The 22,765-nt window shown below is 52.3% G+C and overlaps 9 protein-coding genes across 9 annotated transcripts in view; 6 read left to right on the top strand and 3 right to left on the bottom strand.

The window, feature by feature from the left end:
- Positions 1–1,211: 1,211 nt before the first annotated feature.
- GUITHDRAFT_160714 (hypothetical protein) lies at positions 1,212–2,558 on the top strand. Its single transcript, XM_005841522.1, has 5 exons — positions 1,212–1,303; positions 1,782–1,951; positions 2,008–2,129; positions 2,178–2,229; positions 2,292–2,558. Exons 1-5 carry the CDS (start codon positions 1,231–1,233, stop codon positions 2,334–2,336), a joined length of 462 nt encoding a protein of 153 aa, XP_005841579.1. The 5' UTR covers positions 1,212–1,230; the 3' UTR covers positions 2,337–2,558.
- A 68-nt stretch (positions 2,559–2,626) lies between these two features.
- On the bottom strand, positions 2,627–5,748 carry GUITHDRAFT_132293 (hypothetical protein; the record flags this gene model as incomplete). The annotated part of the gene is made up of 5 exons (XM_005841521.1): positions 2,627–3,817; positions 3,981–4,043; positions 4,092–4,231; positions 4,286–4,358; positions 4,417–5,748. The coding sequence occupies 5 exons, from the start codon at positions 5,746–5,748 to the stop codon at positions 2,627–2,629; spliced, it is 2,799 nt and encodes a 932-aa protein (XP_005841578.1).
- Positions 5,749–6,913: 1,165 nt separating this feature from the next.
- Positions 6,914–7,515, top strand: GUITHDRAFT_63459 (hypothetical protein; the record flags this gene model as incomplete). The annotated part of the gene is made up of 3 exons (XM_005841520.1): positions 6,914–7,024; positions 7,092–7,338; positions 7,400–7,515. 3 exons carry the CDS (start codon positions 6,914–6,916, stop codon positions 7,513–7,515), a joined length of 474 nt encoding a protein of 157 aa, XP_005841577.1.
- Positions 7,516–8,111: 596 nt separating this feature from the next.
- On the top strand, positions 8,112–10,250 carry GUITHDRAFT_160713 (hypothetical protein). Its single transcript, XM_005841519.1, has 14 exons — positions 8,112–8,159; positions 8,212–8,317; positions 8,388–8,476; positions 8,524–8,570; positions 8,624–8,844; positions 8,890–8,975; positions 9,025–9,048; positions 9,095–9,244; positions 9,291–9,328; positions 9,374–9,460; positions 9,512–9,565; positions 9,611–9,718; positions 9,770–9,847; positions 9,894–10,250. The coding sequence occupies exons 2-14, from the start codon at positions 8,214–8,216 to the stop codon at positions 10,164–10,166; spliced, it is 1,359 nt and encodes a 452-aa protein (XP_005841576.1). The 5' UTR covers positions 8,112–8,159; positions 8,212–8,213; the 3' UTR covers positions 10,167–10,250.
- A 1,098-nt stretch (positions 10,251–11,348) lies between these two features.
- Positions 11,349–15,809, top strand: GUITHDRAFT_132290 (hypothetical protein; the record flags this gene model as incomplete). Its single annotated transcript, XM_005841518.1, has 14 exons — positions 11,349–12,401; positions 12,444–12,664; positions 12,727–12,879; positions 13,452–13,659; positions 13,711–13,805; positions 14,104–14,215; positions 14,303–14,363; positions 14,449–14,545; positions 14,590–14,641; positions 14,804–14,954; positions 15,134–15,161; positions 15,217–15,349; positions 15,498–15,722; positions 15,765–15,809. The coding sequence occupies 14 exons, from the start codon at positions 11,349–11,351 to the stop codon at positions 15,807–15,809; spliced, it is 2,634 nt and encodes an 877-aa protein (XP_005841575.1).
- A 52-nt stretch (positions 15,810–15,861) lies between these two features.
- Positions 15,862–16,526, bottom strand: GUITHDRAFT_150055 (hypothetical protein). Its single transcript, XM_005841517.1, has 3 exons — positions 16,477–16,526; positions 16,148–16,426; positions 15,862–16,098 (listed from the first exon to the last, which is right to left on the bottom strand). Exons 1-3 carry the CDS (start codon positions 16,501–16,503, stop codon positions 15,934–15,936), a joined length of 471 nt encoding a protein of 156 aa, XP_005841574.1. The 5' UTR covers positions 16,504–16,526; the 3' UTR covers positions 15,862–15,933.
- Positions 16,527–17,077: 551 nt separating this feature from the next.
- sEF1A-1 (translation elongation factor 1-alpha) lies at positions 17,078–19,456 on the top strand (the record flags this gene model as incomplete). The annotated part of the gene is made up of 11 exons (XM_005841516.1): positions 17,078–17,113; positions 17,441–17,741; positions 17,787–17,881; positions 17,931–18,048; positions 18,091–18,159; positions 18,207–18,253; positions 18,304–18,345; positions 18,468–18,518; positions 18,579–18,649; positions 18,702–18,789; positions 18,839–19,456. Exons 1-11 carry the CDS (start codon positions 17,096–17,098, stop codon positions 19,454–19,456), a joined length of 1,518 nt encoding a protein of 505 aa, XP_005841573.1. The 5' UTR covers positions 17,078–17,095.
- A 620-nt stretch (positions 19,457–20,076) lies between these two features.
- On the top strand, positions 20,077–20,640 carry GUITHDRAFT_59913 (hypothetical protein; the record flags this gene model as incomplete). The annotated part of the gene is made up of 1 exon (XM_005841515.1): positions 20,077–20,640. A coding segment is annotated over one exon (564 nt), but the record flags the coding sequence as incomplete, so codon positions are not given.
- Positions 20,641–22,456: 1,816 nt separating this feature from the next.
- The window catches only part of GUITHDRAFT_100066 (hypothetical protein), a gene marked incomplete at both ends in the record, with an annotated part of 3,740 nt that continues 3,431 nt past the window's right edge, over positions 22,457–22,765 (bottom strand). Inside the window, 3 exons of the mRNA XM_005841514.1 lie at positions 22,457–22,554; positions 22,603–22,622; positions 22,666–22,694. Of these exons, the coding sequence (XP_005841571.1) occupies positions 22,457–22,554; positions 22,603–22,622; positions 22,666–22,694 (147 nt within the window). The remainder of the gene's footprint in view (positions 22,555–22,602; positions 22,623–22,665; positions 22,695–22,765) is intronic.

The following is a 22,765-nucleotide window of genomic DNA, read 5'->3' as shown; positions in this document are numbered from 1 at the left end:
GGTTGTAAGCTCGATACGTGTCAGCGGTGGGGTGGGGCCAGGGACCTCGGAGGGTGGGGTGAAGGAAAGTAGGGAGGGTGGGGTAGGTGAGGCAACGCATCCACGTCTGTTTGAGAGTTTGCACTAAGGGGTGGGGTCGTGGCATGACCTGTGTGGGAAATCAGCAGATATGGAGGTCTCAGATGTAGGGTGGGGTGATGGAACCCTGACAGGGTAGGGTAATCAAAAAGAACAATTTAAAACTGAACGAATATTATTTTATGATTCAAAGGATTACTGGCTTTCGTCTGTAAAACTTTAAATGTCATTAACCTGTACAACAAAGGGGTGGATCTTTGTTCAGACAGTACAAATTTAGATATATTTTAATTTTACACGTCAGCAAAACATTTCAAATACTCGGAGTTCATTCCAAATCAAAGAAAATTCTTTTCGCCTTTCGATGGATTCTGTTTCTGGAAATATCTAAAATCGTTTTCTTGACCTTCACCAACCCCTCTCACTCTTATCTTAGCTACCCCTCCTCTTGGATCCAACGGGATCTCCCAATGGGGAGCACATATCGCAAATTTCCTTCATACCACTTACAAAAATTATGACCTTCATCACCCTCCAAATGATGGACTTTCTGGAAATGATCCCTACCCTGGTTTTCTTCCCCACTACCCATCTGTCTCTCTACACCACCCCTACCTTGAGACCCCCTACTTTTATAAGAATGTGACGGTGTTTACTCCACCCCCTTGCAAAAACAAAGAACTTCTGAAGGACCCTACCCCTTAGTTATGATGTGCGTACTCTCACAATACCACAACTCTTCATCACCCACCCTTCCTATTTCACCACCCCTTATCAAATTGGCAACAACACCCGATAGACCCCTCCTTCTAGCGACAACCCCACATATTCTGAGAGGTATACCCCGTTCTTCCATTAAAGTACCCTACCCTTCCCTTAGTCCAGGATGTTACCCACCCCCTGTGCTTCAGCATGCTTGAGCCTTGTACCTCCACCCACGAAAACATAGAACTGTCACTTGAACTCCAACGAAAACCACCCCACCCCCATTATCCAGTATGTAATCCCAGCATTCACTACACCCCACTTCGACGCTCTTCTTGTAAGGTACCCCTCCTTTCTCTCTGTAACCCCACTGTAGTACCCTACCCCATGAGAGTGACAGTACCCTACCCCTAGGTCCAACCACTCGCGGCTTCTCCTCGCGCCTCCATGGCGGCTCGCGCGCTCTCCCGCACGCTCACGCTCACTGCTCGCAGCATCCTCAGACCATCCGTTTCAGCTGGTGAGTCCATTCAGCATGCACTTCATCGTTTAATGCACTTCTGTGTTCGTCTATCCCTGGCCCCACTTTGTTTGCAACGATTCCCTTTCTAGGGTTGTTGGATGCTCTTGCGACCCGCGAGATGTTTGCAGTATCCCTGTCTGTTCCTTTGAATCGCTCGCCTGTGGAACGATTTCTTCTTGAAATACGAGTCATGTTGAGTTGAAATATCTCGATTTCTTGATTCCAATTGTTTGGAAATATGATGCCTGCATCAGCGTGTTCCAGTTTCCTCCTCCGTTGTACATGTGTCCATTTCATTTCGATACGTGTTGGAAACATTGCGGCTTGATAATGCGTTGTCTATTTTTCAATGCATCCATGTCATTCGTTACTCCTTCTATGCATGATCGCGCATGTATCATCTCGAACGCCACTTCCACGATCAGTGCAACCTAATTTTCTGTTGGTCTCCACATATTTGATGGGTTCCCCGCAGGTGCATCCGCTGTCAGGACTTTTTCTGGCAGAGCTCCTCTCCCTGAACCCACTTGGAAGCAGCAGGACAACCTTGACAATGTAGTCCCCACCAACCTGGATCAGGCCACCGGTCTCGAGAGAGCAGAAATGTTGGCAGAAATGAATGGAGAAAAGATTTTTGACGAGCACGTATGCATGCATTTATGCATTTGCATGCATCTTTCAACATCATGACTTGGTGACAGATGATTACTCCTTTTGGTACCAAGGAGAATCCTGTCGTTATAGAGTCTATTTTTGACGAACGCATTGTTGGATGCCCTGGCGACTGTGCCAGCGGTGATACTCGTAACAACAATGAAATCCGGTAGGCATCACGGTACATCTGGGCATGATTTTCTGATGATGTCTTCAGCTGGTTTCTTGTCACCTCAAAAGAGCCCTTTGTGTGCCCAACTTGCAATCAGGTAAATTTATTTGCTCATGTGGCTCGGACCCGTGGACGCCAAGAGATAATGACTGTCAACAGGTTTACACATTGAAGAAGATCGAGCCAAGGGTGTACAACTTCTGATTAGGCTCACCTGTGCAAATCGTGCAAACTTGATGATATCAAGTTTGATTGTGGGAGAGTTCGTATAGGATGGCTTAGATTCTGAATGATGTAGATTACATCTACATCATCTCAAGGAGGCAGGTTTAAAGCTCGTGCAGTAGAAGATTATTACTTCTTTGACAATGAAATGTAGAATTATGGTTTAGTAGATCCTTGAAATGTAATACATCTCGAAACCACATGCATCACTTTCCTTTGGATGCGGGAATGTGAGGTTGTATTCATGGTGGGGTGCTCTATCCACAGAATTAGTTTTGAACGTACTGAGGGTCTTTGCTGTCCAGGTTGATGAGGATGTTGGTCGTGTCTTGTTCTTCTGTACACATCATTTCTTTGCAAGCATCTGCGTGCTCCGAGGTCAGGTTGTGATCGTAACTTCCATCGGACATGAAGTCAGACAGGCTCGATGTTGATTCGAACGCGCTGTCATGTATGCTTGGGCTGCAGTCTGAGTTCTGCATGTCTTCCATCCTTGCCAGATCTTGCCGGTTGGCGTGGGAGCAAGATTTTCTCGTACGATAGTAGGCAAGCCATCGTGGCTTGCGGCCGGGAAGAGAGGCCAGGTAGCTGATATAGTTCTCAACCTGGAGCTCATTCAGGTTGTATGCCTGTAGCTTGTGATTCTTGACGATTTGTCCGATAGCTTTTCCCCTTTTAAGAAGTTTCTCCACGTCTGAGATGACAGCTTCCGGAAGTGAACTCGTCTCGAATGTCCTTACTGAATACTGAGTAGATGGAACTCTTGAGGATTCTGTGCGACCTGCAGAACGCATCGAGAAGTCACTGAATCGCGATGACGACCTTTTCTTCGCTTCTTCGTGTATGTATGATGCCCATGCAGCGCTGGAGTCATACGATCGTGACTTTGCAATGGTAGATATCACTTCGTCCCACGTGTGCTGGTTGCGAGGAGGTTTGAACGATGAAGTGGTGCTCAAGCTTTCAGCCAACTCCTCTAGTTCTGGTGACGAACAACGTAACGACTGAGTCGCCGCGAAGATGGAATCTGAGAGCTGAGACTTTTCCCTTCTGACTTCTAAGCTTCCGACTTTGGCGTGTTGGGATACATTGCTAAATTGATGCTCATGATTTGATTCATGTCGATATGCTGACTTTTCATCCTCCCATTTTTTTGAAGATGCTCGTTGATGCAGGGAGAAAAGCAGACCAGACTCGCTCTCGTGCCTGTTCTGACTTGACACATGCAAATCCCCGTCTGTCTTCCTTGGTTTGCCATTTTGCGCGAGCGAATTAGCCATTTCTTGAGTGTACGTTAGATTGTTCAACTCACAAAAACAAAAGGTACCCGAGCCGTATTGCGTCAACTCTATTCCCTTCAAAATTTGCAGAATGTCCTTAAGCTCTGAGTTTTCAGATTTCAGCTGGATATTCAAGAGCCCTGCTTCTTGTTCCCCGAGGCTGAGAAGCGTTTCAACCATCTGCAGAAGCAAAATCACACGTAGAAACAGATCTGTGTTGGGTTCACATTTTCTAACTTGATGATTGTTTCGCACTCTTCTTCTTCTTTCGATTGGTTTGCAGATGAGCAAATCTTGAGCACGGAAGTTCAACTTCGAACAATGTGAGATAGTTAGGCAAGACCTGTTTCAGCCTTCGGATCTCCTCGTCCTTGTCTGATATTTGCCTCTCAGCATCCTTTAAGCGCTAGGAATGTGCTCTCAAACTCAATTTTTAGCAGGGAAGGCAGATCACCTTCAAAAGGTCATCATTCTTGGCCTTTTCCATGCTTAGCTTTGCATTGAGCTCCTCGACTTGTGTCATTTTGGCTCTCAAGATCGCTTCGGTATATATGCCTCCATTCTGATCAGTCTTATTCGAAGAATCAAAGCTATCTGTTCAAATATCTCGTGAAAACTTTCTGGTACAGGATAACACGAACGTCCTACCTTGCTTCCTGAACTCTTTCTCGCGTTCTTCCTTGAAAACTGCTTCTGGTGTCCCGGCTGGGATGTTATTCATCTAGACCAAGAAATTACGACTGACTATTCAATGATCTCGCATGTGACATCTTGCAGACCTGTTTGCTCTTGTGCTGATCTTCTGCTGATATTTCGTTGGGAGAGGAAAAGTTGTGTGAATAGCTGTCACCACTTCTATCTAAATTGCTTGTACTCTTTCTGTTCGCAAATGCTACATCTTCAAGTGCAGAACTGGACTTGACTGGAGTGCGTTCAACAGTGACAAAGTTTCGCCGACCAGCTCGCAAAATGCCAAAGGTGACGAACGTTCCACAGGCTCCCCACAACAAGGGATAGACATCCCTTGGTATCCAGTTGATGACGCTCTTTCCATTCACCGACTCGACAACGTCACCTACCTTTAACTGCTGGTGAGTCAGCCCAGCATCAACATTGACTACACTCAGAAGCAGATCCTTTCCTCGCCTCACAATCTCAATATCTATGACACCATATGCATCGTGACCAACCAAATTCGTTTCTGAGATTTCTGAGCGAGAACTTTTGAGACCTGCGAGCGTTCCTCGTTCTCCTGATGAAAAATATTTTGAGAATGTGTCAGGACTCCTTGACATGATGTAAGATTTTTCTCGTTCAATTGAGCTCTTGGAACTTTGTGAAGTATACAGCTTATGCGGGTCATCCAAGATTATGCCAGAATTGCTTCTGTTGACGATTGGGCTGAACTGCTCATGTATGGCTTCATGACGAATAGATGGATAAATGCAGAGCGTCGTGTTCTTCGTAACAACAGGAAACGTGTCCTTTTCTCGCCATGCCATGTCAAGAATCGATCTTATGATCGTGCTCGGGAGAAGCGACAAGGCAGATTGACTTCCTAACCTTGAATGTTTGCTCATGCATAAAGAAATCTTGCTCTCACATAGCAGCGTTTCACACTTTGACACCTTCAAATGCAGTCGATGGCCCTGCACATGGGATATGATCTCCTGCTTTGGAAGCAAAACCTGGTGGCACAACAAGTCTCTCAACGTCCTGTTCAATGTTTTGAGGTTGAAGCTAGTATCTTCATTTCTGATACTCCCGTAGTCCATGATTGCATCGAGAGAGAGGATCGGATCCAGTACCTTTGCACTCCCTTGGCTATCCATAAAGGGGGACACCTGTATTAGATCCTGAAACGAAAGGTTCATAGTTTTTCTCTGCGCGAAATCCATCGCAACATATCCCTTCTCTACGTCTCTGCTCATTTTCGCATAGTATACGTACTTGTTGTTGATGCTCACGGGATACCTGGGACTGGAAAGTTCACCGCTATCTTGGAGCGAGAACACATCATTGAAATCATATTCTGACAGGAATATCATATTCAATCCCTCTTCATCCTGATTGCATGCTTGAACAAACAGTTTATAAGGATGAGATGTCATAGTGATGGCCGAGCTGTTCCGAAGTTGTCAAGAGAAAAACCCTACTTCGAACCCGCAGAAGCCTTGGTTTTACAGTCAGATTGATTTGCAGCTTTCACGAGGCAAGCAAGTCAGAAAGGGCCCGTTGTTGCAGTCATTCCTCACATGGCACACGGAATGTGTCGCTCATCTTCCTGGTTTCAGATGTCATTCTTCGCTCTACTTCATTCATCGTCGCTTCATCTCGCGCTGTCGCAGCAATGGCGGTACGGTCGGCATTTCAAGCGGGGCACCGAACGTCTCTGGCAGAGGACCCCCACCCCCCATGCCGTAGTGCCCCGGGCCCTGCCGGCTCCGGCGGAGGCGGGCTGAAATGCGAGAGTGATGGGGGTGTAGGACCGGGTGGATGAGACTACTATCATGGGAGGGAAATAGGGGTACTGTGACGCCCGGAGTCGGACGAGTTACTACCGTACCGGGCCCAGCCTGTGGTACTACTTTACTCAAAGTTAAGTGAAAATCAGTACGAGGACTAATACTAGTAGTACCGTACAGCGCACGAGATGACTAAAATCACAGGGGATCGGACTCATCAAGTGCGAATCTGCCTCCAAGCTCTGAGTCTCCGACACGATCATGGCAGCCCGGGCCTGAGGCGCGGCGGCTGATCATGATCGGACGGCGAGGCCGCGGGGCCGCCGCGACGGTCAGTCCAGGCTCAGCGGCCAATAGCGGCCGCGGCACCCCCCCCCCCCCCCCCCCGGACCGACCGTCGCCGTCGGACGGCGTACGGTCACTGAGGTGACGGACCGCCGGCCCAGTGACAACTCGCCACTGGGCCCGCGGAAGTTGAGTGAAAAGAATGGGTTCAGAGGTATAAAGGGAAAGATGGCAGGAACCAAGGAGCCAATGACGGCAGCGCTCCTCTTGTTACTGGTTGTGCCATGCTCCAGTTTCCATGCTGTGTCACATTGCTCGAAGGCTGTACGCAATATAAGAGAACAGGGTCTCTCCAGGACCAATGCTTGCATCACCAGATATACAGGGTTAACATGCAAGGCAAGCGCCACAGGTTGTTTGTCCCTTCTTAGATCGTCTCTCCGCTGTCCGGATATCTCTTGCTGTCACTCTACTCCATCTCACTAAGATTTCTGATTCTTACTGCCTTCTTTCAGCGCAAGGTGAAATGGCCTCACCATCGTGGCAAGAAATCGTCCGAAAGGTTTTTGAGAAAGATTCGAGGCCGGTGATACTTTACGACGGCGTCTGCAATCTTTGCAACGGAGGAGTGAATTTTGTAAGAAAAATGAGATGACTTCTGATAGAGGATGGGGATGTAAAGGCTTCTGATTCATGGTCTTCAGATGCTAGATTGGGACAACCCGACTCAGTTGCGAGGAAACTTCCGGTTTGCAGCGTTGCAGTCAGAAGTTGGAAGAGCTCTGTTGCAACGGGGAGGAAGGAGACCAGACGACATATCAAGCATCGTTCTTGCATGTGAGGATGGCAAGACTTACGTCAAGAGTGAGGCGATTCTGAGGATCGGAAAGGTTTGCAATCAGCCTGTTCGCTTCCCCTCTGACTCGTTTCCAGGGCCTTGGCCAAGGAACGGTTCTGTGGCCATTGGCCCCTGTTGTGTCTACGACAGCTTTGAAGATTGTTCCTTCCCCAGTGCGAGATGTCTTCTACGACTTTGTTGCTGATAACCGCTACAACTTCTTCGGGATATCGGATGAATGCCGGTTATCCGACGAGAGATTTGATAACCGGTTTGTGAGTGACCTGTAACCTACCCATGGTGTTTTTCTTGTTTTGCAATTCCCAATTACCTTTCTTTTGAGCATTGATGCATACAGGCTCTCTGTATTTTCCACGTTTTAGATTGTAGTTTTCCTGTGACCTGATGAATACTAGTATTCCGTTCACTTGAAATCGCCTGAATGCATTCTCCCCGTGCTTCCACTACGCATCATTCAGTTTGCTCTACTGCTGCCCGTGCCGGCCGAGTCGGAACTTGCACTCATGTGAAGGAGAGTGACACGGCGCGGCCCGGCCGCAGCCCGGCTCCGACGGCGAGTACGCCGCGCTGATCGGCATCTATGAAATGTAATGCTTTTAGATGGCCGTCTAAAAGCATTACAATATGGTTATACCTGCTCCTTGCGGTCTCCTACGCCTACTGTTTTGGAATGCCGGGAAAGCGATGGCAGAGCGGAGGGGGGAGGCAGAGGTGGGGAGCCGCGTAGAGGATGGATCGAGGGTGAGAAAGCGATGAGATGAGAGGGAGAGGAGGCTAGAAGACATGGAAAACCTCGAAGACATGATGGCAGCAAGAAAGTCTCGCGAATATAAACAAGGTTGTAGTGAGTTGTTTACAGGTCACGTGACACGAGGGGGTGAATGCCTGCAAAGTTCATGTCGTAGAACTCACGGTTTCCTTCTCCTGCTTCTTCTGTTCATAATCTAATTCTCTTTCTCATGCAGGGATGAAGGCGACGAGCGGAGCAGTAGCGCTCTTCCTCGTGCTCGTTCTTCCGCAGGCGACTCTCCAAGCTGTTCGTCTGAGACTTTTGGACGATCCTCTTGCAAGGTCAGGACCTTCACCTCAACGAGCTTGTGCTGCAAGCGGGCATACGCTGAGATTCCTGTGCGTGCAAAAGATGCCTGGATGGATCAAACGCGGGTTTCTACTTTCGTTCCTCGCAGTTGGCCTCGAAGAAGAACTCTTGGATCATACATCTCCAAGGAGGTGCTCGTTTTTCTGCGTCACATGTTCATCTCAGGGTTTCTTGTCAGGTGGAGAATGCGTCTCTGCTAGCGAGTGTTCGCGTAAGCTGAATGCTGTGAGTTCTGTGCTGCCTTCGGTTGGTTCACCCTTGTGAAGGCTTTTGAACAGCCGTTGGCGTCATCAAAGTTCTTTCCCCCGGAGATCAACCTCACATGGGACTCTTCGGGATGTGCAAACCAGTCATCAGTGGAAGCGAGTTGGGGAAAGTTTGGGTGGTGGCTGTGCGATGGGAGTTCGGATTCGAACCCAGACTTCTTTGGCTTCAATCATGTTTGGCTTCCATACTGCTCGCAAGATCTCTGGTCTGGTCGGCAGACAAACTGGACCAAGTATATCACGTCATGTGACTTGTCATGTCTGTAACGCTCTCCAAGTTTGACAGGAAACCTGAACGTGATCTATGCTGGGCATTTCATCTTCAAGGCCGTTTTGAACAGGCTCGACGATCTCGGGTTGAAGAGTGAGTTGTTAATTCCTCGATCAAGATGGCAAGCTTACTGTCTTTGCAGATGCAGAACTGATCATCTTGTCGGGTTGACTTGCTATCTGACCACGTCGGGTTCCTCACATCAACTGCAGGCAACAGTGCAGGAGGGATGGGCGTCTGGCTGCACGTGGACATGCTGGCGCAACGCTACAAGAAGGCTCAAGTTGTAGGAGTTGCCATCGCCGGCTACTATGCCTTCTCATATCCCTATGATGGGCCTCACGCAGAGGATCCTTCCTTTGGTTCTTCCCTCGAGTTCGTTGGCCGACATTGACGCGATGGATGCAGGGCTGTCAGACTTCACCGAGTCTTCATGGGCCAACTACGTGAGTAGACGGGAAAGGGCGAAAGTTTCCTTGACCCTCTGACAGGTGAAGCTGTGGAACGCTTACATGAATCAGGAATGCGCCACCGCTCTTGGGAATTTTTCGTGGGCCTGTATGGTTTCCAACTACTCGGTGGATGCGAACATAGTGAGGTGGGATCATGGTCTCTAATCTGGTTTATAGTTTCCATTTGTGAAATCGCCGATGTTCGCTGCTGAATCCTTGTCCGATCAAGCGGTATTCTCTTTCCTGCATCTATAATGTGGTAACTAGGAACAACAGCAACTGCAATGGCACAATCGCATCCCCATGAGTGTTAGTTATTGGTCCAAGGAAGTCTACGATTACATCCATGAATATCAACAGAATATGACACAGGCCTTGCATGCTGTGCGTTGTTTCAGAGCAGTATGTTTGTTCTTGTGTGACGTTTGCAAGCAGTTTTATTCCTCTGACGTCAAGCACAACGGAGTCTTTGCTCCCGCCTGCTTCATTCACGACAACTTCACAGTGGGTCAGGTGAGAAAGGTGTGCAGACGCAAGCTTCTGCTCACGCTCTTGTCAGCCCGTCATCGACGGCCTGGGCTTCAAGGACGTCATCGCTAACTGGCTGGGTATCTCTGAAGGACCGAAAGTTCTCTTCGACCGATGCGGCAGCATGTGCAACCCGTCCTGTCAGACTGGCCCCGCCTTCGATCCCTCCGATGCCCCCGCGCGACAGCGACAGAGGAGCAGGAGGGCGCACAGGCGGAGGGAAAGAGGGCGACTAAGAGTCCTTGAGGAAGCTGTGTTGAGGCGATTCTGGACGGAAATCGATTCTTTGCTTCAATCTTGGTGATTCTCTCCCTAGCCAAGAGATGATTTTTCCGAGAATGATTGAACATTAACATGAAACATAAACAAGGTCTCAATCTTCAAACATAAACAAGGTCTCAATCTTTGAAACATAAACAAGGTCTCCACCTTGCCAATGGGTTGCATTGAAAACTTGGGCCTTTCGTTTGATCTCCAATCCTTGTCCTTCTAGTCCTGCTGAGAGGTGCTGTAGGACGAGCTTCACTTGTGAGAACCAGCAGTCGGCAGCCCCCCGAAAAAGATCATCAGCGCCGGAGCTCTCCTTGCCTTCTCCATCAGCAACTTGATGCGGGCTCGAATGTGCGAATCATCCGCTGACACAGCCGTCAGCCTTCCCTGGGATGGTTCAGCTCGTTTGGAGGAGGAGAAGAAGGAGAGTTTGAGGATGAACGCGACTGATACCAGGGACAGAAATGCGGCGAGAGTTAATGGAAGCAGGAATGCAACACAAACGAAAATGATGGGCCAGGCGATGAGGCAGCATGGCGCGCTGATCGTCATCGCAACCAGGACGGAGAAGGCAAACATGCCGATGAAGGAGAGAGAGAGGAATCCGAGCACCAGCAGCATGGCGCCTTGAGATGACGCAGCAAGAACCCACAAGGTGACTGTGTTCGGTTGTGCGCAGGGATCAGGTTGCTGGCGCAAGCAGGAGCAGGAAGTCGGGGTTGAGGACGGAGGGGATGAGAGGAGCTGAGCGTTGGAGGAACGAGGAACAGGGAGAGGAGGACGAGGGTATGAGGGAGGAAGTGAACAGGAAGGGAGGCGAGCAATGGACGGCGGCGCCCGAAGCCATTGCTGGAGGGAAAGGAGCAACAAATCCGCCTCATCACTGAAATTTGCGACCTGGAAGTTGCGGTATGCCGGCAAGGCGACAAGACGGCGGCGCGTTGCTCGAAGATGGCGCAAGCTTGCTTCCTCTACTGCTGAGGAGAAGTTGAACATCGCTCCTTGCTCCTTGCTCCTTGCCCTTTGCTCACTGACCCTCCTCTCCCCGCCTTCCTCCCTCTCCGACTTTTCTCTATCACTCCTCTCTGCCTCCCCTTAACCCCCTCTGCACATCACTAGCTTCTTCCGTTTGACTCTTATCCGACCCCTTATCTGCTCCTTCCCCTTTCTTCCTCCTCTCCATCCTCACTGGCTGCCCGTCTAGGGTCAGAGGGGCATGGGGAGGTTTGTGGCTGCCCTGGTTTGCCTACTCTCTTCCGCCCTGCTTGCCTCCGTCGCACCTGCTGATGGCGAGACAGCGAAGGAGGGGGGAGAGAGAGCAGGACGCGAAGAATGTCTGGTTCCAGCAGAGATAGAGATGATCGTGGAGGGGATGAAACTGGTTTACGCCAACGAAGGGGAGAAGGCATCGGCATGGTTCAAGGGCAGCTGTAATGGCGTCGAGGAGGGAAAGTTTGCTGACAACTGCGCCTGTCACTACTGGGCCTTCCGATCCCACACGGACGTGAACAAGACCGAGGATGCTGATATAGCTTTCCGCGCATCTCTTTCTCTCGCTCCTCGGGACCCCATGTTGAGATCGATTCATGCCGAGCGTCTCGCTCAGGGGCACAACTTCACGGAGGCGGCGGATGAGTTCTTGCTGGCAGCAGAGCTGTTTGAGAAGGGAGGCAAGAGCCAAGATAAGGAGGAGGACATCATGCGCAACTACTACAACGCAGCCACCTCCTTCGTGCAGGTAGGGAGAGCAGAGGAAGCGATAGCGGCGTACCAGAAGGTTGTGAAGACGAGGAAGGGAAAGAGCAAGTGGGCAGTGTACAACTCGATGGGACTCTTGTACTATGACATGATGAAGGACGAGGAGGCGATCTACAACTTCAAACTTGCGCTCAGCATTGAGCGGAATCATCCTGCCGTCCTGCGAAACCTGGCGGGTGTTTACCTTCGAGCAAACAATGCGAGTGAGGCAGTGGAGCTCCTGAGGCTGTCTGCGGAAGTAGAGCCCTCCTCCTTCGAGTCCTGGTTCTACCTGGGAGGGGCCTATGCTCGCCTTGAGCAGCATCGGGCAGCGGCAGAGTCGTTTGCTAACGCTACGTTGATCAATCCCAACAACTCGGACGCTCATCGGTACCTGGGAGAAGAATGCTTCGAGGTTGAGGAGTACAAGTGTGCCATCGATGCGATGCGAACGGCTACGAGCCTCATCTCAAAACAATCTCTTTACGGGGGATGCGATGTATTCTCTTCCTTGGGCCGCATGCTCCTAGAGGTGAGCAGGAGGGTCGAGCGGCTCCCACTGACGGCCCTGCAGCTCGGCAGGTACGCAGATGCCCTCACGGTCTTGAGGACGGCGCTTCATCGCTGTGAATGCACGTTTCATCCCCGGCCGGACGAGTGCAAGCAAGATCCCTGGCAGCTCGTCGACCTTGGAACTGCTGAGATGCTGCTGGGGCTGTTTGCGGAGGCTAACTCCTCCTTCTCCGCCGCCATGGAGGCGAGGAATTTGACATGCGCGTTGAAGTGTGTGATGAGGTGAACCAGATGAATCCTTCCCTTGAGATGAGCTCCGTCAAGATGGACAGCCTGTACACCAGAGCATGCCTCCTGGACCTCACAGCTGGGATAGAGGACTTGAGTCAGGTGGGGGTGATGCTGGAGGAGGAGTCCAGCCCTCCGTGGATGGTCCAGCACCTCGATGTTGACCAGCGACGACTTGCAAGGATGACGGAGTTGTATGCGATGCAGAGGTGAGGGAGAGGGAGAGGGGGAGTAGGGAAGGGGGAAGGAGAGGGAGAGGGTTGCGCCTTGGGGAGGGAGCCAGTAGCTCTTTAGGTTCCTCTGTAGCTGGTTTCGACGTTTTTTGTTGTCTGTTGTTTTGCATCTTCTGTTGTTGTTTGTTCTTGTGTTCTCCTCCTTCCCTCTCTTTCTCTCCTTTCCCCTTCCTCTCCTCCCCTTTTCCCTTTCTCGTCGCCTCCTCTTCTCCTCTTGCCCCCTTGCCCCCCACCCCCCGTCTCCTCCACCTCTGACCAGTCGTTCCTTACAGAGTCCAGCGGACTCACTCGATCTTTCAGCATCTTCCCTCTTTGATCCCGTCGCACTTTTCTGCTCCACCTGCCCTGCGACTGGGTTTCCTCCTTTGCAGGCGAGCCAGACACGGAGGAGGAGGAGGAGGAGGAGGAGGAGGAGGAGGAGGAGGAGGAGGAGGAGGAGGAGGAGGAGGAGGAGGAGGAGGAGAGGAGGAGGAGGAGGAGGAGGAGAGGGAAGGAGGAAACGAGAGGCAGTGGGCGATGAAGCATTCTGACTTTGGTGATCCCAACAGCCAAGAGATGAGAGGAGCAGATATCAGCGCGTTGATCAGCATTCTGCGAGTGACAACGAGCAATCAGGCTTCATTGCGACATCTGCATGAGACGATCCTGTACGACTGGTGCAAGAATCCCGTTGTGGACAGTGAGGAAGGGGAGGAGACGAGCGAGTCTGTTGATTTCTTCGATGAGCTGGGACACCGGCCGAACAAGCTGCGAGAGGTGATGAAAAATCTCAACAGCTAATGATGTTTCTCCGATGACATCTCACAGGTGGTTATTGGTCGAGCTAACTCTTACGAGGATGCTCGGAGGATCAATGAGGACCAAGTTCACGTTCTCGTCAACCTTGATGGATGGAAACGTCGGTGAGTAAGCTCCTTCAGTTCTCTCTCATCCCTTCCCTTCCATCCCATCGCATCTGCTCTCGTCTCGTCTCATCACCACACATCACATCATATCATATCACATGTCATGCCATCTTTCGTAGTCATGTGTGTTTCTGGCTGCTCAACATGTCACCCACCATCCGCCACCCACAGCCATCTTCCTCCTCCCCTACATGATCTTCCCGCAAACCTGATCCATCTGATTTTTAACTTCATGATTCCTCCTCCTCCCTGCCTCCCTGACTCCCTGCCTGCCTGCCTCTCTGACTGCTGGAAGGAACCGCAACGAGATCCTGGCGCACAGACCCTGTCTGCTTCAAGTAACAGCATTGGGCCATCGAGGCTCCATGGGCAGTGAAGTTCTCGTCGACTTCTTGCTTGCTGGCAAGGTGACGCCAGCGGTCCTTGTGCTGATAACAGTCATTTGCGTGTCCTCGTGTCCCCTCCCTGCTCTGCAAGAGTGAACCCTCCGACAGATTTCTGCTCCGCCGGAGTTGCAGCACTTGTACAAGGAGAAGCTGTCTTACAACACCTTCGGTTGCCCTTTACATCCTCATTCGAGCCGCTCTGAAATTTTTCCTTTCTCCTCGCTGCCCTTGTCCTCTCCTGCTCCTCCCGTCAGGTTATCTTCCTCCCTGCGTCTCGAGGATCCTCCACGGCTCCACGCACGTCACGTGTGTGCCGGCAGCACACGAGGAGGAGAAGCGAGAAGATGACAAGTGAAGGAGCTCGGAGAGGGAGGAGGTCGATAACGTCTTGGCAGGAATCGAACGGTTTTTGGAATGTTTGGTCCTCCACAAGCGACATCTCACGAGGTAGTCATCGGAATCTGGAGGAGGCAGGAGGGTGAGGAGGATGGGGAGGAGGAAGGAGGATGGGGAGGAGAAGAGAGAGGAGAGCGAAGTGGGAGAGGGCAGGAAGTGTTGAGCCAGGAAGAAGGGGAAGAGAGCGCTTGTTATCTCACGACTTTCAATCAGCTTGTGAAAGTTGTGGATGAAAGCCTGAGCAAGTCAAGCAACATTATCCTCTCCCTTCCTCCTCATCCCAGCCTCTCTGTTGACAAGCTGGCTGCCATCTTCCCCCAGTTGTGCTCCAATCGTTCAAGTTCGCATGCAGTCTGCAGCGTCGGTGAGGACCACAATGCTCATCTCTCCTATCCCTCCACTGCCCTGCTTCTCTCCCCTGTCCTCCACTCCTCTATCCGTCCTCTCCTCTACTTCTCTACTTCTCTGCTGCTTCATTTTTCTCCTCTCCTCTCCTCACCTCTCCTCTCGTCACTGACTCGCCATCTTCTTGTACCTTCTCAGATCAGCAAGTAGATGCCATGAACCGCCTGTACGCTCTCGTTGCTCTCCTTCAGCCCCGCCCCTGACGCTCCTCCTGGTCTCAGGGGCCATGTGAGCATCGTGGTCGACACTTGGTCGATCTCCTCCGGTCCTCTCATAGGACAAGCGCTTGTGGCATCCAAGCGCATTATTGTCTTTCCTCGAGAAAGCTTCGCCTCCCGCACGGGCGCTGAGCATGTGATCGTCTCCCGTCTACAGCTCCCTTTCCCTCTCCTCGCCTCTCCTCTCTCTCACCTGCCCCTCTGCATCTCTGCCCTGCTCCTCATCCTGCTCTCCTCCTTTCTCCTCATCCTGTTCTCTTCGTTCACGCTGCTTTTACATTCAGGCCATCATGATGGGATGCCAAGACTGTGCGATACTGCGCGAGTCACAGGAGTTCCTTGGGTTTGCTCAGGCCTACGGTAGCAGAGTGGAGACGGCAGGGAAGGAGGCTGGAAGGAAGAGCGTCGGCACTCCTAACTACCCCCAGCTCCTCACATCTCCTCACTGCCCGTGGGCCGAAGATGCTGTGAGGTTATTGAGAGTTGGGCTAGACCTGAAGCTCTCAACGGTAAGGACGAGTTAGCAGCGAGTTATCGTGATGTTGGACCAGGAACGGCCGTACCATCTTGTCCTCTCCGTCTCCGTTCTCCACTGAAGATGCTGGAGGTTGCTGGATCATGATCGTAGAGAGTATTTGCCGAAAGGATCCATTCGATGGCATTCATTGGGTGATTGTAAATAGTGACTTGTCCTGCCTTCCTTCGGCTCTACTACGCACTCTATGGCTCACCTCCTCCTTCTGCTTCCTCCTCCTCCCCTGGCTGCTCGTCATGCTGCTCGTCATGCTGCTCTTCATCATGCTGCTTCTGCTCATGCTTCTCATCCTTGGCATCGGCTTCCTGCGCATCCTTTCCTTCACCGGCTTCCCCCTCTCCCTCGTTCTCCTTCACCCAACAGGCTCGTCAGGGACGCACAGTCTGCGGATCAACTCACCTCCTTCTTCCAGTAGTTGTCCATCGCCTGGTCCAGGTCCTCAACTGAAGCTCTCGGCCCCCTGCCTCGTCCTCCTCCTCTGGCTGGGCGGAAGCCCCCACCGCGTCCGCGATACCCGCGGTCCAAGCTTCTGCTCCTGCTCCTCCTGCCCTGCTGGGGATCGGAACGTCTCCCATATCCACCGGGGTAGCCGTAGGGATCGTAGCGCATATCGCGCGGCATCATACGATCCCTCCTCCCCATGTCATAGCTGGGATGATCGCGATCGCGGTAGTCGCCCTGTCAGCACTTTCAGGCGCCCATCCTTCCCTACCACCTCAGCAACACACCCTGGGAGGGCTTCGACGGCGATCCATAGGCTCAGTCCACTGCTCTCTCCTCTCCCTGCCGACTCTGTCAGCACCCACCAAGGGACTATCAGTGCCTGCCTGCCTGCCTGCCTGCCTGCCTGCCTGCCTGCCTGCCTGCCTGCCTGCCTGCCTGCCTGCCTGCCTGCCTGCCTGCCTGCCTGCCTGCCTGCCTGCCTGCACGCTCGCCCTCATCCTGTTTCTTCGTCCTTCATTTATTCGTTCCCCTTCCTATCCCTCTGCTCCTCTCCCTGCCGCGATCACCCTCTCCATTCGCACAGTTAGGATTTAGGTGGGTAGGGGTACAACCGTGGAATTGCTAGGGTAAATACAGGGAAATAAAGGGGTGGTGTCGTGTTCAAGGGGGTAGGGATTTGGTCACGGGGTAGGGGTAGGGGTGTGCGTTCTATATATCCTGAGGCGGAGTTTACTCGTAGCTTCCCCGTAGCGAATTTGATGGGGTGGGGGTGGCTGAACGAATAGCAGCAGTAGGATTTTCCGTGTCTCATTGGGGTATTTTCCGGTCGAAAAGGAGGTAGGGTACTCAGCGAAGCTATCAGGGAGGTGGGTAGCGGGGGGTGCAAGTCGCTCTCGTGCTAGTATGGCGGCTGCGGGGCAGGTATGAGCGGAAGAGGCGCATGGCCCCAGTGGGATGGAGGGGAACATGCAGCGGAATGTGATCGAAAACATGATGCAACATGGCGGATCCGAGTTTCGATACCTGTGGTTGCTTTTCTTGTCTGAATCCGAGGGGGTGTGTGAGACAGGACTCTTTGTTTGGTGAACAACGTGGTTGAGATTTGTGGAGTTTGATCTGAAACTGTGTTTTCTTGAGCGAAGATATGCATCTCTTGAGATTTTAATCTTGGATTCCCTACTTTTCGATGTTTCATCTTGTGGTCTCCTGTTGCGAAGACGGTTTGTTTTCTGAATTTACCGTGGACAGATAAATCTCTCCGTTATGAAGTGCGTTGCTGTCCTGTTCTTGATGGGGTTGGCCACCACCATGGGAGCAGCAGGAAGGACATTCAGCGCCATGGGTCATAGGATGAACATGATCCCCTCTGGTACTTCTCCAAGCATGCTGCGCCTGAGGGGAGGAGGGAAGGAAAAGCACCATTGCTCGATTGTTGTTATTGGCCACGTTGACTCCGGAAAGTCTACCACAACCGGGCATCTGCTCTACAAATGCGGTGGTATTGATAAGCGTGTGATCGAGAAATTCGAGAAGGAGGCCAACGAGATGGGTATTGTGACTTGTCTGAGCGCATGAGCGATGACTTGGAACAAAGGCAAGGGATCTTTCAAGTATGCCTGGGTTCTTGACAAGCTCAAGGCCGAGCGTGAACGTGGTATCACCATTGACATTGCTCTCTGGAAGTTCGAGGTGAGGTCAGCTGCTGCTGACATGCTTGAGGCTGACTGGCACCTTGCAGACTGAGAAGTTCAGCTTCACCATCATCGATGCCCCCGGACACAGAGATTTCATCAAGAACATGATCACTGGCACATCGCAAGCCGATGTTGGCATCCTGATGATTGCTTCTCCTCCCGGTACGTCTTCCTCTCTCCGCTCTGGGTTGTAATCGTGTGCAGGTGAGTTCGAGGCTGGAATTTCCACCAACGGCCAGACCAAGGAGCACGCCCTCTTGGCTTTCACTCTCGGTGAATGATGGCGGTGCTGTCGTTATGATTTGATTGAATTTGTACAGGTGTGAAGCAGCTCATTGTTGGTTTGAACAAGCAGGATGATAAGCAGGTGATTCAAACCAGGGTTTTCTCGATGAAGGTCTCACGAGGAATTTCCAGGTCAACTGGAGCAAGGATCGCTATGATGAGATCTGCAAGGAGGTCTTCTTCTTACCTTCCTCCCGACCTCATGATCGTGGCGTCTTTGATCCTTTCGTATCCTTCTCCATGGCCTTTTCTCCTTTTCTCTTGCAGTTTCGTCAGCCCTCATGCCGTGCTGTCAGATGAACTCGTACCTCAAGAAGATCGGTTACAACCCGGACAAGATCCCTAAGGTAAAAGCGCATCATAGCTCTAGCTCCCTCCATGAGATTAGCCTCACTCCTTGGTATCAGATCCCTCTTTCAGGATGGACAGGAGAGAACTTGATCGAGGAAGTTCCTGCTGACCACCCCTTGAAGAAATGGTCAGTTTCTAAATGCATGCTTCTTTGCCAGCTGATTCTCCTCTTCTTTCAGGTACTCTGGACCAACTCTCCTCCAGGCGCTCGATTCCATTGAACCGCCAAAGCGCCCAACTGACAAGCCTCTCCGCCTTCCTCTCCAGGTGATGGTTCGATACTCATTGTTGTCGTGGACTCAACTGTGTTCTACAGGATGTGTACAAGATTGGAGGAATCGGAACGGTTCCTGTCGGCCGTGTTGAGACTGGAATTTTGAAGCCTGGAATGTCGGTCACCTTCGCTCCAGCTGGCGTCACCACTGAGTGCAAGTCTGTTGAGATGCATCATGAGCAGCTGCAACAGGCGGTGCCAGGTGACAACGTCGGCTTCAACGTCAAGGGTCTCTCTGTGAAGGATATCAAGCGTGGATACGTCTGCGGTGATACCAAGAATGATCCTCCTCTTGGCTGTGAGACCTTCAAGGCTCAAGTCATCATCCTCAACCACCCTGGAGAGATTCATGCTGGCTACACGCCCGTGATGGATTGCCATACTGCTCATATTGCCGTCAAGTTCGCGCAGTTGGAAGCCAAGATCGACCGCAGAAGTGGAAAGAAAGTTGAGGATGAGCCCAAGATGATTAAGAATGGCGACGCCGCCATGGTGATCATGCAGCCCAGCAAGCCCATGTGTGTCGAGACGTTCACAGAATACCCTCCTCTGGGAAGATTCGCTGTTCGTGACATGCGACAGACTGTCGCTGTCGGCGTCATCAAGGAGGTCACGAAGAAGCAGCCGGGTAAGGCAGCAGCAGCAGGAGGCAAGAAGTGAGGAGACAACTGAGTAAGGAGGGCCGAAGAAAAACGAAATGAAATAAGTATTAAAAGATGATGTGGATGGTGATATTCCAGCAGACATCTCTTTACTGAAAACTAGACTCGCAGTGTCAGAAGTTGTGCATGCCCGTAGAATCTCGTACTCGAGTTGGCCTCGTTATTGTGACCCGGTCCGGCGGGGCCCCGACAGCCCCAGCGGGACGGAGGCCGGGTGACTGGGGGAATAGCAGGAGGAATCTTTGAGTGAAAACGATTTGTAGGGGTTGGCCCTCTTGTAACGTGAGCCCGCTGCCATGCACCACGAGGCGCATGGTTGGACGATGATGGCGGGATGATGGCGGAGTGACGATGGCAGAGAGAGAAGAGAAGGCCAGGAACGTGATGGAAGGCAGAGTGAGAGAGAAGGCACGCGTGCTCTCCTGGAAGCAAGCATGCAGGTTCACCATGAAGAAGCAAAGGGCTTCCGAAGGGTACCTCGAGCTGTTGGCGAGGGTGCCCAGTGAAGCCAGCGTTCAGGGCGATGGTGCTCTGAATGAGACGAGTGGGCATGAAGATGGGAGATGGGCGGGGATGTGCGACGCAGATGCTGAGGAGAGGAGAATGATGCACTTCAAGCAGATTGACAAGGACATTGGTAGGACCTTTCCTGCTAACCCCCTCTTTCGCAAAGTTACTCAGGACTCGGATCCTCCAAGGGGTCCAGGAGAAGCAGGTCAGACGGTAGGACAAGATGGGCCCCTTCTTCGACCCCTTCGCAGGGTGCTCTGTGCTTACAGCTTGCGCAACCCGAGGATAGGGTACTGTCAGTCGATGAACTTCATAGTGGGGACGCTGCTCATGGTGATGGAGGAGGAGGACGCCTTTTGGATTCTCAGTTGCATCGTGGAAGACTACCTACCAGATTACTACACTGAGGACATGCATGGTCTGCGTGTGGACCTGCTCGTTCTGCAGAACCTCGTTGTGGAGACGTTTCCTAAGGTCCACAGGAAACTTCAGGAGCTGGAGCTTCCTCTGGAGATTCCTGCGACGAGATGGTTCCTGAGCTTGTTCACCGTGGTCTTTGACCAGAGTATGATCCTCAAGATCCTCGACAAGCTCTTCTCTTCAAACAGCGGCTGTCTCTTCCGAGTATCCATGGCCTTCATCAGCAAGGTTCAGAAGCGGCTGCTTGCATGTCAAGACGCAGAGGAGGCGATGTCTATCCTGAACAACGAGACAGGCTCGCGGCATGAGATCAAGGGCCTCTTCAAGTTCTCGCAGTTCAAGTTCCCTCGTCTCGAAGCGTATCGCTCCTCCGCTCGCTCGAAATTTCCTGTGCAGAAAGTTGACAAGGGGAATACGCCGCAGGTTTCTCAGCAAGTCAGGCAACCATCTTCCTCCTCCTGGCATGACGATGGGACCCACAGCATGCAGGCAAAGGCCTACCACATCCCCCAGACCTTCTTGAAGGGTCAAAACAGGATCGTCATGAAGATTCTGCGCTTGCATTCCCTGCCTGCCGTTGCGCCAGGCAGGCGCCTGCATGGCTGCATCTTGTTCCTGGACCCAGGAGAAGCGCCGCCGATGGAGGACGCGTCGCTCCTCCAGCACCCAGCTTCCTCGTCGGTCCTGCTGCAAACTTACAGCCGGGAGGCCGCGGCGTCCGGGGACGTACATCACGTCACGGACAACCACGAGAGGGACATCATGATCGTGTTGTTCCTGTGCAACGACAGGGACGGGGAGGACTTTCAGTTGGTGGGGAAGGCGAGGATACGATCTCGACTCGGGGACCTCTTCCCGTCCATGTCTCTTACCCTCATGGATAGAAGCGGCAGGTTGAGATACAGAGGAGGAGGCCCTGTGGCCTGCTGGTAGCTAACGGGGCGGTTGGCTCAGGTTGTTGGCTATGGGCCCGGGGAGGACAGCGAGCATCGATCTCTTCCTATCCTACAGCCCTCTGATCGAACCTGAGGCTGAAACGAGGCCGCTTCCTCCTGCCCCCCGTCCCTTCTACAATGTCAGTGGCAGCCCACCGGCTGTTCCCCTCCTCACCCCATGCGTGCAGGTGCATGCGAGCGATTTCTCGGGACAGGCGACGAGCATGCAAGGACACGCTGCTCCTGAGGCGGATGAGTTCCTCCTCCGCTCTCAGAGTTCTCGTCGTGCAGGTGCTGTCCCCAGCAGCTCCCCAGCTCCCCAGGCCCCGAGAGAAGACCGCGCTCGACCAGCAGGGGCTCTGCTGGTGCTGGGAGGGGAGGGGGAATGGCGCTGGGGTTTTGACCTCCTCTTTGCAGGCTGAACGGGCTGCAAGCTCCGGCCGAGCTCCGCCTCCCGATCGCTATGATGGCCGCATGTACCCCCCCTATGCTCCCCAGACCTACGCGCGTCCTCTCTATGCTCCTCCTCCTCCCGGCATCTTCATCCGAGTCAACGAACCCCAGCCGCCCCTCCGTCATCAGGTGAGGAGAGGAGAAGCTTCTCCTCGACTCCCGTCACCTTCCTCTTGCCAGTACCTCCCAAGCTCTGGACAGACCTGGCAAACCCACCGCCCAATCAACATGTCAGCGGGCCCCTCCTACCCGAGGACAGCGACGGTCTCAGCTGCTTCCCCTTCCTTCTCCACCGTCGCTGAGCCCAGTGAGCTCTTGCGACTCGACCTGCCATCAGTCTCCTCCTGACCTCCCTGCCAGGGCCGTTGCAAAGTTCCTCATCCTCCATCCCCTACTTCACCCACCAGGTCACCAATGGAGCGTCATGGCAGGCCGGCGGCTTCTCTCGGAGCATCGGCTCGTCTGCGGCAGCCATGGCGGATCCTCGAGGGAGGAGGGACGTGCAGCAAGTGAGTGTAGAGCACGAGAGCTTCCTTATACTGACTCCTGACACCGCAGAGGACGACAGGATGGATCTAGAGCCGAACCAACCCCCACAAGACAGGAATTCGAAGGGCGAGAACGGGGACAAGAATGTATTCAAAAAACAACTAGATCAGGGACATACACTCAGACTACAATCACGACGAGGGAAACAAAAGAATCATTCTTACCGGAGTTTCATTTGGAGAAGAAACTTCGGATGCAGGTTCGCGGATGGTATGGTCCCACGGCACTCCTAAATCACACGTAAAAGACCCAGCACACTGAGATCATCGTAACCTACCGAGTCGCGTCGACAACTCACTGCAAAACTGTCAGGATCAAAGAAAGAGCCAAGAACATTCACCTCTGATCATTTCGTTGGTCTGTATTCCCCTGACAGCATGAGGTCATTCAAACAAACTACAATCACGCGGCCTTACAGCATGATGATGGGCAAAAGAACC

The sequence above is a fragment of the Guillardia theta genome (assembly GCF_000315625.1).
Source record: "Guillardia theta CCMP2712 unplaced genomic scaffold GUITHscaffold_3, whole genome shotgun sequence".
NCBI classification, from domain to species: Eukaryota; class Cryptophyceae; order Pyrenomonadales; family Geminigeraceae; genus Guillardia; species Guillardia theta.
The sequence above is the reverse complement of the archived record's forward strand: the minus strand, read 5'-3'. Positions and strand labels throughout refer to the sequence as shown.